Consider the following 13,910-nt stretch of genomic DNA (forward strand, 5'->3'; position numbering starts at 1 on the left):
GTACAGTGAAAAATATAACTATTTTCTAATGAATATAATTTTATTAGGAATAAATCAATATATACTGAAAGTTTTATTTCTTTTGATGTATGCCTTGCTTAAGAACTTATTAGATTTTCCTCAGAAAGAGAGGGATAGACATAAAAAGACTGCATTCATCGGGGGGACATAAAGTAACAAAATAGGAGATTAATACCCAAGAATAGCTGAGATCAGTACCGGGAGGATTACTCCATGGCTTAGAGACCAGCCGGGCACTCTAGGGGAAAGGCAGCTCAGATAGAGAAGGGAGCACCGAATAAAGGGTGTTTGGAGGATCCTCCCAGGAGGCGAGATACATGTTGAAAGTAGACTATGGACTGAACATGATTGCCACTCAATGCCTCTTTTGTGGACCACAACACCCAAAAGGAGAGAGAGAACAAAAGGGAATGCCCTGCCACAGAGGCAGGGTGGGATGGGGGGGATGGGGGTGGGAGGGATACTGGGATCCATGGTGGTGGAAAATGGGCACTGTTGGAGGGATGGGTACTTGATCATTGTATAATTGAAACCCAAGCACAAAAATTTGTAAATCTACACCTGTACCTCACGGTGTTTCACTAATAAAAATTTTTTTAAAAAAAGAACTTATTAGATTTTCCAAGGGAAATTTGTTATACTTTAAGATACGTAAATGTTTGCATAGTAAAAGTAGATAGAATAAATTATACATTATTTAAATATACATAAACATATATCTATGTATATATGGGCATATACATTGGTATATATCTAGTTATACACACAGAGAGAAGCAAAAGTATTACCAATTTTTTTAAATGCCCCAACTTTGGTGTTTACTAAGTTATCACTGTACTAGCAGCAGCCCTGGAAACAAAGTACAGAAACTACATCAACCTGAAGTAGGTACAGCAAGATCTGCAGGCAGGAAGGACAACAAGAAATCATCAGCTGAGTTTGAATGAATGCAAAAAAATGAGTTTCTAGAGATGATAGAGTCACCAAGAAAGAAGTGACTGACTACGCATGCGTCTGTCTCTGGTGCAGACTCCCTAGCTCTGTGAGTCAAGAACACTCATGGAGTATAGGGGCTGGTTCTATCGGCCATTCCTACCACTTCTTCTGCAGGATCCCCTTGAGCCGTCAGGTAGGTCACTCGGAACTGCTCCACGCTGCTGTCGGAAATGTCCCACTTCACCCGCAGGCTTGAAGTGGTTTCCTCATCTACAACCAGGTTCCTGATTCCTGTCCGGAAAACTGAAATAAGCACAACCAAGGATGATATACCTTCAGCTCATCACTTTCCAAATTGAACTACAGGGTTGATTTATGGAAACAGTAACAAGTATTTATTGCTTCTCCCTAGAATAGATCACATGAAGCAAGAACAACTCAGTTTAATGGGAAGCAGTGGTGCCAATTGGTAGCAAACAAAGATGAATTTATGAGATGCTTTCAAGTACCATGAACCCCTGAAAATTTAAGAAAATGTATCAGACAGTAGGGCTCTGTGCATATACTCATAAGTACAAGCCACTGGGCTAGGAAACCCAAAGAGAAGCCCTGAAAGAAAACGTGATAGAAAAGAGAGCATGCTAGGTCAGGCGTGGTCAGCCCCAGGGTGTGATTCAGCATCTCACATGTATGCCATTCATCTGTTTTCTTGTCTCTCTTTATTTTTTTATTTTTATTGTGATGCTCAGGGGTTGCTCCCAGCTCTGCACTTAGGAATTACTCCTGGTAGTGCTTGGGGGGCCATATGGGATGCTGGGAATCAAACCCGGGTCGGCCTCATGCAAAGCAAATGCCCTACCCACTGTGTTATTGGTCCAGCCCCTTATCTTTCTTTAGACACCTATCTCTCAAAACATAAATCTCTCACTGTTACTTCTATCAATTCAGCCCACACAGATGCTATCTTTTCTATGATATCCATTCAAGTCACTTGAACTATGCTGTCTGGCACATTCCTTCCCATCTCTCAAGATACTTGTTCTCTCATCTGTCCCATTTTGCCTTCTCCTTCTGTCTTCCTTTCATTTTGCCCATTCCCACCAGTCTTCTTTTTCAATCCCTTTTTAATCATTCAGCAGTCACTGAACTTCTGTGTGTGTATCAGGCTATATTTGAGAATGGGGATATATAGTGATTAACTGATGACAGAAAAAGGAGAAGTGGCACAGAGGAAGATAGAGATTGACACTTACCAGGAAAATTTAAGGAAGTGTATCAGACAGTAGGGCAAGAGGAAACCACTAAATTCAGGGCAGGGATTTCTAGATGCTGGAGGAAATGAAGAAAGCATGAAGTCAGGGATGAGGTCAGGAAAGGAAGTACAATCCAATAAGAAAAGATAATGGATGATGAAGAGTAAATTAGTCAGGACTGATAGATTTTAGAGATCAGTAAACTTATGGTTGACGCTGGTAGCTTGTTAGTTAATTGAGAAGATAACAATGAGCTGAGATTGAAATAGCTGATGTAAGAAAAATAGACCAGCAATGTCTGTTATCCACAGAAATGCAAGGAAACTAAGAATTATCAACTGAATACAAGAGCAGTCACTGAGACAAAAAAGGAGAGTGGTAAAAAAAAAAAAAAAGGAGAGTGGTGATCTAACATTCTCTGGAAGATTCAATCCAAAACAAAGATAGTTGAGAAATGTAGCAGTGAGGTTAAGATTAGTAAACTCAAAGAGTTGGTGTTTAGAAGTAAGAAGAAATTGAAGAGTTCTCCGAGTTTATTTCTTCGAGAAATTTAAAGTGGTGTCTGGTTCCTAATGATGTAAGAAATGAAACCGGGATAACATAATATCTGTTGAAATTAACCCTTTCATAGAGTTGCATGAGCTTTTATTTATACTTACCTGTAGTCACGGGCCTGGTAGGTGCTATGGTGGTGGCTGATTCTGTCCAGTCACTGTCAACTACAAAGATATTCATTACTTTAAAAATTCTGTCATGAGAATAACTCTACTCAGTTTGATACAGTATTAGACATTTTCCAAAGCAACTTTTATTTATATCATCTCATTTGTTTCTCACAACAACCTTGTGATGGTTGTAAGCTAAGAAAGCGAGTTGCAGATAAGGCAGGCTTAACATCTTAGATAAGAAAACTAAACAAGTTCAAACTTGCTGATCATAGATAGCTGCAAGGGCTTCCAAACAAGACCACCAAGAAAGGCAATATGGTCTATGGTCTTGTCAGAGTGCATCTTCTGTTTCTTATATTCACCCTGGGCAACTCTGGGTCAGATTGGCTATGTAGGTCTCCCAGAAAGCTGTCTTCTTTGAGGTCAAGTTGCTCTTCTTTCACATCTGGTACTCTGACTGCCAAAAGCTCAGAGCTCTGAGAACTGCCTATCAGAGGTCACAGTTGTCGTGAATGACTGTGATACATTCAATAATTGGGGATGCCAGTATACAAAAGCCTAACCTAAGCCTTTAGTCTCAGGTAGGGTAATTTGGAATGATCATCCCAGCTTTAAAACTTCTAATAGAATTAGCTGAAGGGTCATTTTTAGCTTTTCTTTTTTTCCTAAGAGATATCTCTACCAAGTACACTTTTATGAGCCTTCTGGATCTAATTTCCTGTCTTAGAATCTGATGCCAGGGAACCCGACCAAAGACAATTTAATACGTGGTTAATACATCATATTTTAAAAAATGAAGAGATGAGTTAATTTTGTACAAGATTCTTGGAACAAAGATAAACTTGGAATATTCCAGAAGCTCTTAGATATATTAGGTTTATTTGTTCATTTATTCACTTATTAATTATTTAATTATTTATACATTTTTTCTTGGATCCTTTCATCCATCCATCCATTTATCCAATAACTATTTATTGTGCAGTTAAATATGCCAAGTACTACACTGTTTGGTAAGATATAATGTGAAAAACAGAACAGATAGAGATCTTCCCTTCATATTAATAGATTAAGACTCTAAAATGCATCTAAATGTTTAATTGAAGGTAAAGATATATGAAGAATTCTGGGTGATAAAGAGATATTGAAGCTTCTGTAGTTCAGGATGGAAAGGGGACCTAGTGAAATGAAGAGGATGATCAGAGTGGATAATAGGGGTAGTTATTATCATGTTTACCATATCAAAACTTACGTGTAGTCCCGACAGCAGTTACCACCTCACTTTCACTTCCATCATCCATTATGGCCAAAAGCGAAACTTCATATTCAGTGCCAGGATCCAGACCTTCAATAACATGAGAGTCTTGATCTTCTTTTAAGATAACCTAAAAAGTATTTGATGCTCAATAACTTGGTTTACTTGAATAACAAAGGGGGAAATAAAGTTAATAAAAATGATAAAAATGAAGGATGTTATCCTGGAATAAACAAAAAACAACTAAGCATAAAGAATACCAGGCTTGGGGGATGGGAGGATATTGGGATTAGTGGTGGTGGAGAATGGACACTGGTGGAGGGATGAGTATTCGATCATTGTATAACTGAAACCCAAGCACAAAAATTTGTAAGTCTACAACTGTACCTCATGGTGTTTTGTAGGATGACATTGCTTTGTCCTTTCTCCACAAGGAGCTTAGGTTTATCAGGTTACACCCATCACAGTGCTCCGGAGTCACTCCCATTCCTTTGTTTATCTGTAACCACTTCTCTATGCTCTCTTCTCCAACCAGTTAATCTGCTTTTCCCCCTAATCAGACTGTTAATTTGTAAGGTCAGGTCCTTCTAGGACACTGAAATTGTATTGTAAGTTAATATTGCATTTCTCCTCTTCCTATGTCTTTTGAATAGTTTACTTTAAAGCAATGCCCTTTTTGTATAGATACAGGAAGACCATTGATATTATGATTTGTACTCTGAAGAAAAGTTTTAAAATGTTATGACATTTATAGGCATTTGCATACAGAGATGTTTAATTCAGTCTTAATGTTATTTGATATAATCTTTTACATCAAAATGTCTATGAGCAACACTTTATTTTCCAAATAAAGTCTGGAAATAGTAAAAAAAAATAAAAATACCAGGACTTGGGACTGGAGTGATATTGCAGCAGGTAGGGCATTTGCCTTGCACGCAACCAAGCCAGGTTCGATTCCCAGCATCCCATATGGTTCCCTGAGCACTACCTGGAGTGATTCCTGAGTGCAAAACCAGGAATATGGACCGAACATGATTGCCACTCAATGCCTTTTATGCAGACCACAACACCCCAAAGGAGAAATAGAACAAAAGGGAATGCCCTGCCACAGAGACAGGATGGGATGGGGGGGATGGGGGTGGGAGGGATACTGGGATCCATGGTGGTGGGAAATGGGCACTGGTGGAGGGATGGGTATTTGAGCACTGTATAATTGAAACTCAAGCACAAAAATTTGTAAGTCTACAACTGTACCTCATGGTGTTTCACTAATAAAAATTTAAAAACAAACAAACAAACAAAAAAACCAGGAATCACCCCTGTGCATCGCCAGGTGTGACCCAAAAGGCAAAAAAAAAAAAAAGAAAGAAAGAAAAAAAAAGAATACCAGGCCCATTGAATTCACTTTTGAAAGTCAAACTAGATATTCTAGTATGCCCATAGCAAAAAACCTCTTAGAATTTCCCGAGTTATTTTGAAGTTTATTAAATGTCATTTATAAGATCAAAGAATCCGAAGCATATAAACATAAATGACTAAAGCACTGGAAACAGCAAGTTTTAATCTTAGAAAAATATGGTGACTTCATATAAAACTCCTTGCCTACAGAATATTAATTATTTCTGGGATTCTCAAACTTCTAAAGTGAAAAATGGAACCTGAACTCTGGAAAGAAAGATGGCGGCCGCACGGGAGCCTTGTGGACAGCAGGTTTGAGCCGGGGGCGGGGGGCAGCAGGGGCCTCATGGGAAGGGGGGCGTTCTGGGCCGTCCTTCACGCCCGACCGAGGTCACCAGCTGCCCCCACGAGCGGCTCTTTGGCACGGCCACGACTCCAGAGCACAGAAACCAATCTCTTAACTATCTAACTTTTAATAGAAATACTTCCAGGGTTAATAAATGAAACAGCAGAAATCCAAAACCAAGACATCATTTTATTCTTAAACCAAGCTGTAGAAAGCAAATCATTTCACAACACTGTTTCAGCATATCTGATTGGGGGGGGTCGTAAACTCTAAACAATAATTGTGTATCTTCTATCAAAACAATGTATCTAGTCAAAGTAGATAGAGTATTAACTAGAACTCATCTGCCTCACAGGAATTGGGAGGGGTTGGAGGTGGGGTTCTATTGGGGTTCACGGTTAAAAATAAGTATTGGTAAAGGGAAATGTGTTTGATACTTACATGACTGAGACCTAAACCCGAAAGCTCTGTAACTTTTCCCACAGTGATTCAATAAAGAAATAAACTATTAAAAAAAATGGAACCTGAGAGATAGTACAGAGGGTAAATGCTTGTTGTACTTTTCTTGAATGAGGCCACTATGCATTAAATCCCTAGCACCCCATAGGGTTACTCGAACACCACCAGGAGTGATCCCTGAGCACTGAGCCAGGAGTAAGCCACAAGCACCACTGCGTGTGGTCAAAAAAAAGCAACAATAAATTTTAATTTAATTTAAAAAACACTGGCAACTTGGATTCATAAAATAGTCTGAGATTTTGGTACTGCATCAAGGTAGAGTAAAAAAGTCAAGAAACACCAACTCAAATGCAGTGGTGGATATTCACTGACAGATAAAATGTCCAGGTTCATTCTAACACTCACCTCTTCCGTCTTCCCACCGTATGCAGGAATCCACATCAACTTGTGTTGCCCTTCATCAGCAGACAGGGGATGCCAGGTCACTCTAAAACTGTCTGTCTTCACCTCATCAATTTCCAAGTATTGCTGGGCTGGAACTTCCTCTGAAATCCAAGGAAGAAGATTTTCTTAGGGAAATGAGAAGGCAAGAAATCCAAAATGCAAGCAGTTCCTAGGGGCTTTAGAAAAAGAAGACTCAGAAATCTTTTGCTTCAGGAAAGTTCAAGATGCAGGGAAAACAGAGCACATCCGCCCTTTATGGCCTTAGATTCTTTATTCTGTCATAACTAGGAAGACCACTGGGAGAGCAACTTCTAAAACATAACTTTTTAGTTATGTCCAGAATTCTTAAATGGACTGTTTCTATTAACCTTAAAAGTTTAGCTCTAACATTAACTGTTGACAAAGATATTATTTTCCAAGTACTTTGAATATATCTAAAAATGGCTATAACAGGCTTGAAAATTTTCATTCCATTAGTTTTTGTGTCTAGTAATAAGTTCAATCCTTTCGCCTTAAAATATGTTCAAATGGTTGCAAGCAGAAATGAAAGGGAATTGATTAGAACTTCAAGTATTCCACAGCTTACCCATGCCTGGGGTGTACAAATGAGAGAACAAGGTGCTGTGACATAGCTCAGAAGAGTAAAGCACATGACTTGGATGAAGGAGGCCCTGAGTTGGACTCCTAGCATCACAGGAGTCCAACTGAACGTGGCTGGATGTAGCCCTGGTAGTCTGCAGCACCACAAGGTCCAAGCAGTACTGCACTGCCAGAACCAAGTACCAATCCATCAGTGCTAAGAGTGGGCTCCTGAGCACCAAATGGGGAGACCCCCTAAAGGAGAGGTTAACACCGATCTATATACAAAACAAATGTTAGGTATTGTTACCAGTTTAAGCCAGAATTTTCACAACTCTTTGACAGAATATCATGAGAATTCCAACTTGTGTTAGTCCTTCAGAGATTTGATGAAATTATTGAATTTTTTTCCTGGAAATATGGTTTCTCTACCCAAACTCCAGTTCATTTCTCATCCCTTTATAAATTGCTTCCTCGTTTCCTCAATACTGCACTTTGTTTCCAAGTGTGCTCAATGATAGACCCAGAAGACAAACGAGCCAGTGGCTGACACCAAAAGATGAAAATGTTGTACATTTGTTGAGCAACTACAGGGAACATGCAGGGGGAAAAATACACTTGTTCATTATTTTTAATTATTTGAAATATCCCAGCTTGGGATTGTGTATCCAATATGGTGATAGAGGGGGTTTCTTGATTCATTCTCAGGAGAATAAGAGAAAGTGCTGAGTAAACCCTTTAGCTTGAGATGAGACTGAAACGTACCCCCTGAATCTCAGAGCACTGTGCACTATGGAGGAGAGAGAAGAATCACTTTTCATTAGAAAAGTGTTTGTAGACTGCGGTCCAGGCAAAGGGACACAGAGGGCAGGTCTGCAGGAACAGTCAGCATAGTTAGGGGAGCTAGACAGGGGAGAGTGTAAACATTGTGGATATATATGCCCTTAGCCCAGCACGTATTAAAAAATACTGGACAGGAGGTGAAGGATATTCAATGTGAACACATCACTACATAAGATTAAGAGCACTATAGAAAATAAGCTAAGTGGAGAAATTAATATGCTAGTTCAAATGAAAAAGATACTCAGATATCTGTGGTGGAAGAGAAAAATCAATGATATATATTTTAAAAAGAAGAAAACTATCTGACTCCATAAGGAAATCCAACATAAAGATAACGGGTATCTAAGAAAGAGAGAGGAGATGTTATTTTTAAAAATAGTAGAATCTCTTCAAAATCTGGGGAGAGCATTGATTATACAAGTTCATAAAGCTGACAGAGCACATGGTTATCTAAACTCAGATACCTAACCTACACCATGACACATAGCAGTGGAACCATTAAAATTTCAAGATAAAGAAAATGTTTATCTTGGAAACTGAGGAAAGTGAGCAGGTAACATATAAAGATACTTCCATTAGACTTCCACTGAACTTTTCAACAGAAACCACAGACTAGAAAATGATGAAATATTTTCAAAATGCTTAAATATGAAAACTGCTGGTCTAGAATGTTACATCTTGCAATATTCTCTTTTAGATAGATTAGAAAGGATAAATAAAGACCTTCTAAGGAGAGCAACAGCGGAAGGAGTTTGACTATACAAGATCTCACTTATAAGAAGTAGTAAAAGGGGGGTATGGTGCTGCCGCAGGTCAATCTGTACCTGTGAGGAGAGTGCATCAGCAGCCTCATGGCGCCTTCAGACCTCCAGATACCCCAAAATTGCTGCTGTGCTTTGGCCAGACCCCAAAAACTTTGGGCAAAGTTTACCAAGAAAGTAAACGGCCAAAAGTTAGGTATGTGGGAAACACACCCACAAACCACCTCCGGCTCAGCTATATAATCGGAGGCAAGGCCTCTTTGGTTCCTGATTGAACTACTTAATGGACATGATCCCAGAGACTCAGAAACAAATCTCGGAACCCAGTGGCTTTAGGTAGAAATGCGTCTGGTCTCTGCAGTAGGCTACCGGTGCTGGGCCAACCCAGGTGGGAATAGGTTTCATGCCTTGGCCTGTTCCCCCTGGCGGCCCAGTGGCCACCATCCGTCTGAGGCCACTGGATAGTCACATTTGGGCCCCCAGTGACGAGACACATAGGGTCTCACGGAATGGGGGTGGAGCCTGGCTTGTCCTCCCCACCCCAACGAGACCCCAAGTCAACGCCCACGAATAGCCTCCCTGACTCCTGATCAAGCTGCTTAACGGCCATGATCCCAGAGACTCAGAAACAAATCTCAAAACCCAGTGGCTTTTGGCAGAAATGCATCCGGACTCCACAGAACGTTACTGTCGCTGGGCCACCCCAGGGAGGAAAGAGTGTTGTCCCTCCGCCTACTCCCTCTTGGCGACTTGGCGACTGTCATCCTCCAGAGGCCATTGGACAGTCAGGCTTGGGCCCGCAGTGACGAAACTTGTTGGGCCTCATGGGATGGGGGAAAGGGGGAGCCAGGCCTGTCCTCCCCACCCCAACGAGACCCCAAGTCATCGCCCACGAACGGCCTCTCTGGCTCCTCATCAAGCTGCTCAACGGCCATGATCCCAGAGACTCAGGAGCAGATCTCAAAACCCAGTGGCTTTTGGCAGAAATCCCTCCAGATTTAAGTGTTAAAATTTCAGAATTTCAAAACCACATGGCCCTACTGCAGCCACACGACATCATATGTTATTCATAACCAGCAATAGAACACAAATTGTCTATTGTTGCCTTTTCAGCAGATCTGAGTGTTGGGGTAAAATCTCAAATAATGGTGGGTCTGATGTCGAAATAGTGAATGTGATCAAAGTAGAGAGAGAGTAATGTGGAAATCATCTGTCCCACAGGTAGGGGGAGGGTGTGGGATGGGGATATACTGAGATTTTTGGTGGTGGAGAATGGGCACTGGTGAAGGTACGGGTGTTTCATTGTATGACTGAGACTTAGACCCAAAAGCTTTGTAACTGCTCTCACGGTGATTCAATAAATACAATTATAAAAAATGGAAAAAAAAAGTAAGGTGGAGTTCATGCACAATTCAATCAGCTAATCAGTGGCTGAATAAATAGCAGTACTCCTACAAAAAAAAAAGAAGTAGTAAAAGGAGCTCTCCTATTTAGAAAAAAAATAATAGCCTTCAAATAATTGATAAGCAATAGATGACTAAATTAGAAAAAATAGCAGTAGCACTCATATAAATGTACATGAGTATATAAATATTTATAAATGTATATAAATGTTTAGCCTTAGTGTAAACAGACTAAACTTATCCATCAAAAAGAACATGTTGGATAAATTAAAAATCAAAGCCCAACTATATTCTGCTTTCAAGATACTTCAAATATTAAAAACAGTCAAGCATAGACTTAATGTGAAGGAATGGAAAATGGTATCCCAAGCCAATGGAAATTTTAGCCTCTTTACTTATATTACTGGTTAGAACAGACCACTTAAAATTCCAGTTTAAAAAAGAGATAACAGGAGAGAAAGATGGATATTATATAAAAAATAAAGGATAGATGAAATTTGCATAACAAAAAGAATTAACAATCTTCTACATATGTATTTAGACACCAACATCATAATATGTAAAGCAAATACTTTCCTTTGCTGTTACTATCATTTTTAATTTTTTTTTTACTTTTTGGGTCACACCTGACGATGTGACTCAGGAATTACTCCTGGTGGTGCTCAGGGGACCATATGGGATGCTGGAAATCGAACCTGGGTTGGTCACGTGCAAGGCAAACGCCCTACCCACTGTGCTATCGCTCCAGTCCCTCATTTTTAATTTTAAAGTAGATAAATAGCTAAAAGAGAGTGATGATAGTCATGTTAACAGCTAGAGTGAATGAAATAAAAAGGCATCTATCCAGGCCACTGAATCAGCCCAGGTGGATTCCATCTCAGAGATGGAATTCCTCAATCAAAAGGAAAAAATTGCTTTAAGGTGCCAGATCAAGTCTGTTCTCTGCTTGTATAAGTGGTATCCCAAGCCAATTGAAATTTTAACCTCTCTACTTATATTACTATTTAGAACAGACCACTTAAAATTCCAGTTTTCTCAAAAAAGAGATAATAGGAGAGAAAGATGGATATTATATAAAAAATAAAGGAAAGATGAAATTTACATAACAGAAAGAAATAACAATCTTCTACATATGTATCTATACATATGTATAGATAGTTGTGGCAAAAGAAGCCACAGAAGGATCATCCGTATCAGTGATGATTCCACGAGTCCCAGGAAAGAAAGGCAAGTCATTCAGATGGAGCAGCTCCTGTAAACTACCCCAGAACCAGAAGAATGGAAATTGTCATGAGTATAGAAATCCCAAGAGTTTCATGATGATAAACTGAAAGGCAGGAAAAGAGAGGAAATCTTCATAGTCCAGCAGAAGGTAAGGTCTGTAAAGCAAATATTAACAGACCTATAGGGAGACATTGACAGCAACAAATACGAGTTGTGAGCTTTAACAATGCACACACAGCAATGGACTTAGCACTTCAACAAAATCACCAAGAAAGAAATCAATTTAAATATCTAACTAGGTCCAAGGTAACTATCTGTTAAGTAGAAATATACTCTCTGTTACGGAGATGACAGATATCTGTGGCAAGAGGATTCCCTGGTAACCACCCACACAGCCACAGTGGGAGATAGAGGAACTCACATCCACCAACCGAGCAAGGTAACAGTCTGGAAAGAACTACTAAAAGGGTGACTCTAGGGAAGATACCTGAAAGTTTTAAAATTATGATCCCTGTGATGCTCTAAAATAAGGACATCAACATAAGAGCACTTCAACAAAGTCTGGGAATAAGGAGTAAAAATAAAGCTATCATATTCCTATAGAACTGAAATAAGAGTGCAGAAATAAAAAACTATATGTATATGGATCAGTAACTAATCTATAACCAAGTGCTTATATGGAGCAAGGCATTTGCCTTGCACACAATCGACCCTGGTTCGATTCCTAGCATCCCATATGGTCCCCTGAGCACTGCCAGGGGTAATTCCTGAGTGCAGAGCCAGGAGCAATCCCTGTGCATCGCCAGTTGTGACCCAAAAAGAAAAAAAATTAACTGGGCTGGAGCGATAGCAAAGTGGGTAGGGTGTTTGCCTTGCACACAGCCAACATAGCCGACCCGAGTTCAATTCCTCCGCCCCTCTCGGAGAGCCCAGCAAGCTACTAAGAGTATCTCGCCCATACGGCAAAGCCTGGCAAGCTCCCTGTGATGTATTCGATATGCCAAACACAGTAACAAGTCTCACAATGTTACTGGGCCAGCTCGAGCAAATCGATGAACAATGGGAGGACAGTGACAGTGACAGGGGTTGGAGAGATGCACAGGGGTTAAGGTGTTTACCATGCGTGTGGCCAATCCTGGTTAAATCTCCAGCACCACGTATATCCCTAAGTCCTGTCAGGAATGATCTCTGAGCTTCAAGCCCTCTGAGTAAGTCTATTTGTTGATTTTCAATATGGACACGGAAACATACAAACACTCTGATCTGTTTCTTCAGTTTTAAAAAAGTGGAAATAGGGCTGGAGCAAGAGTAAAGGGGTTAAGGTTCTTGTGTTGCATGCAACCTAGCCCAGTTTCTTCCCTGGCACCTCAATCAGTCCCCCCAGATCACTAGGAGTGATCCCTGAGCACAATCAGAAGTAAGCCCAGAGCATTAACAGGTTTGCTCCCCATCTGAAAAGTAAAAATTTAAAAATCCTATATTTTTATTATCCTTTCCAGATGCATGAAAATGTGTTATTGACTAAAGACTGATATATTAGGTTCAATAGTATGAATCTTTAGTTTCTGATAACAGGAAACTGCCGAATATCAGCAATTTTTAAAGTTCAATGTAATATACATATGAATGAGAGATGTGGTGTTTTCGTATTACTGTACGTTATCATATGAAGTTAATATATGAGCTTATTTATACAAATTTATAGAGAAAACAAACAAAAGGAAGAAAATGCACTTGTAATGAACTGAGATTCTGAATAATTTAGATGGTCTTTGTCTCTTTCCCTTTCTGAGATGGAAAATAATTAGCCAAAATCCATTCCAGTCACCTAAAGCTGTATCTTAACATAATTAAATTGAATTGAAAGATTAAAATGAAATAAAAATGTAAAAATGAAAATGAGACTGAGGAAGGTGCTTCGGCTTCCAGATCTCTAATCACTGTTGGTGGATATGTTTCAAGCTACAGTAACTCTCACCTGTGGTGAAAACCCCGGTCAGAGGCTCTGACTGTCCTTCCTCATACATGGAGAAAATGGCGACCGTGTACTCTGTGAGGGGAGTGAGGCCTTTCAGGGGGAATGTAGTAATGGGGTCAACTTCAACCTGCAAAATAAAGAAGTCATGAATTGAGCCTGTAATCTAAAATTGTGAGACACAAACATACTTATCAGCTTGTTGGTCCCAGGCACAACTAGAGTTCACTCAGTAAAGAATTTCTTCCACATCCACGTCCCAAAAGTGGGTAAACAAAATTACAGCCTAAGTAAGCTATATCGCTCAAGAAAAACAGTTTTTTGATAACTGTGACTATTCTGCATTTA

General features: G+C 39.8%; 1 protein-coding gene across 1 annotated transcript in view; it reads right to left on the minus strand.

Annotated features, from left to right (window-relative positions):
• COL14A1 (collagen type XIV alpha 1 chain) overlaps positions 1-13,910 on the minus strand; it is a 253,116-nt gene that overhangs the window by 141,567 nt on the left and 97,639 nt on the right. Inside the window, exons 15-19 of the mRNA XM_056108162.1 lie at positions 13,566-13,692; positions 6,739-6,878; positions 4,128-4,260; positions 2,870-2,929; positions 1,109-1,260 (exon numbers count right to left, since the gene is read on the minus strand). Of these exons, the coding sequence (XP_055964137.1) occupies positions 1,109-1,260; positions 2,870-2,929; positions 4,128-4,260; positions 6,739-6,878; positions 13,566-13,692 (612 nt within the window). The remainder of the gene's footprint in view (positions 1-1,108; positions 1,261-2,869; positions 2,930-4,127; positions 4,261-6,738; positions 6,879-13,565; positions 13,693-13,910) is intronic.

This window comes from Sorex fumeus, unplaced genomic scaffold (genome assembly GCF_029834395.1).
Source record: "Sorex fumeus unplaced genomic scaffold, SorFum_2.1 ptg000002l, whole genome shotgun sequence".
Taxonomy (NCBI): Eukaryota; Metazoa; Chordata; class Mammalia; order Eulipotyphla; family Soricidae; genus Sorex; species Sorex fumeus.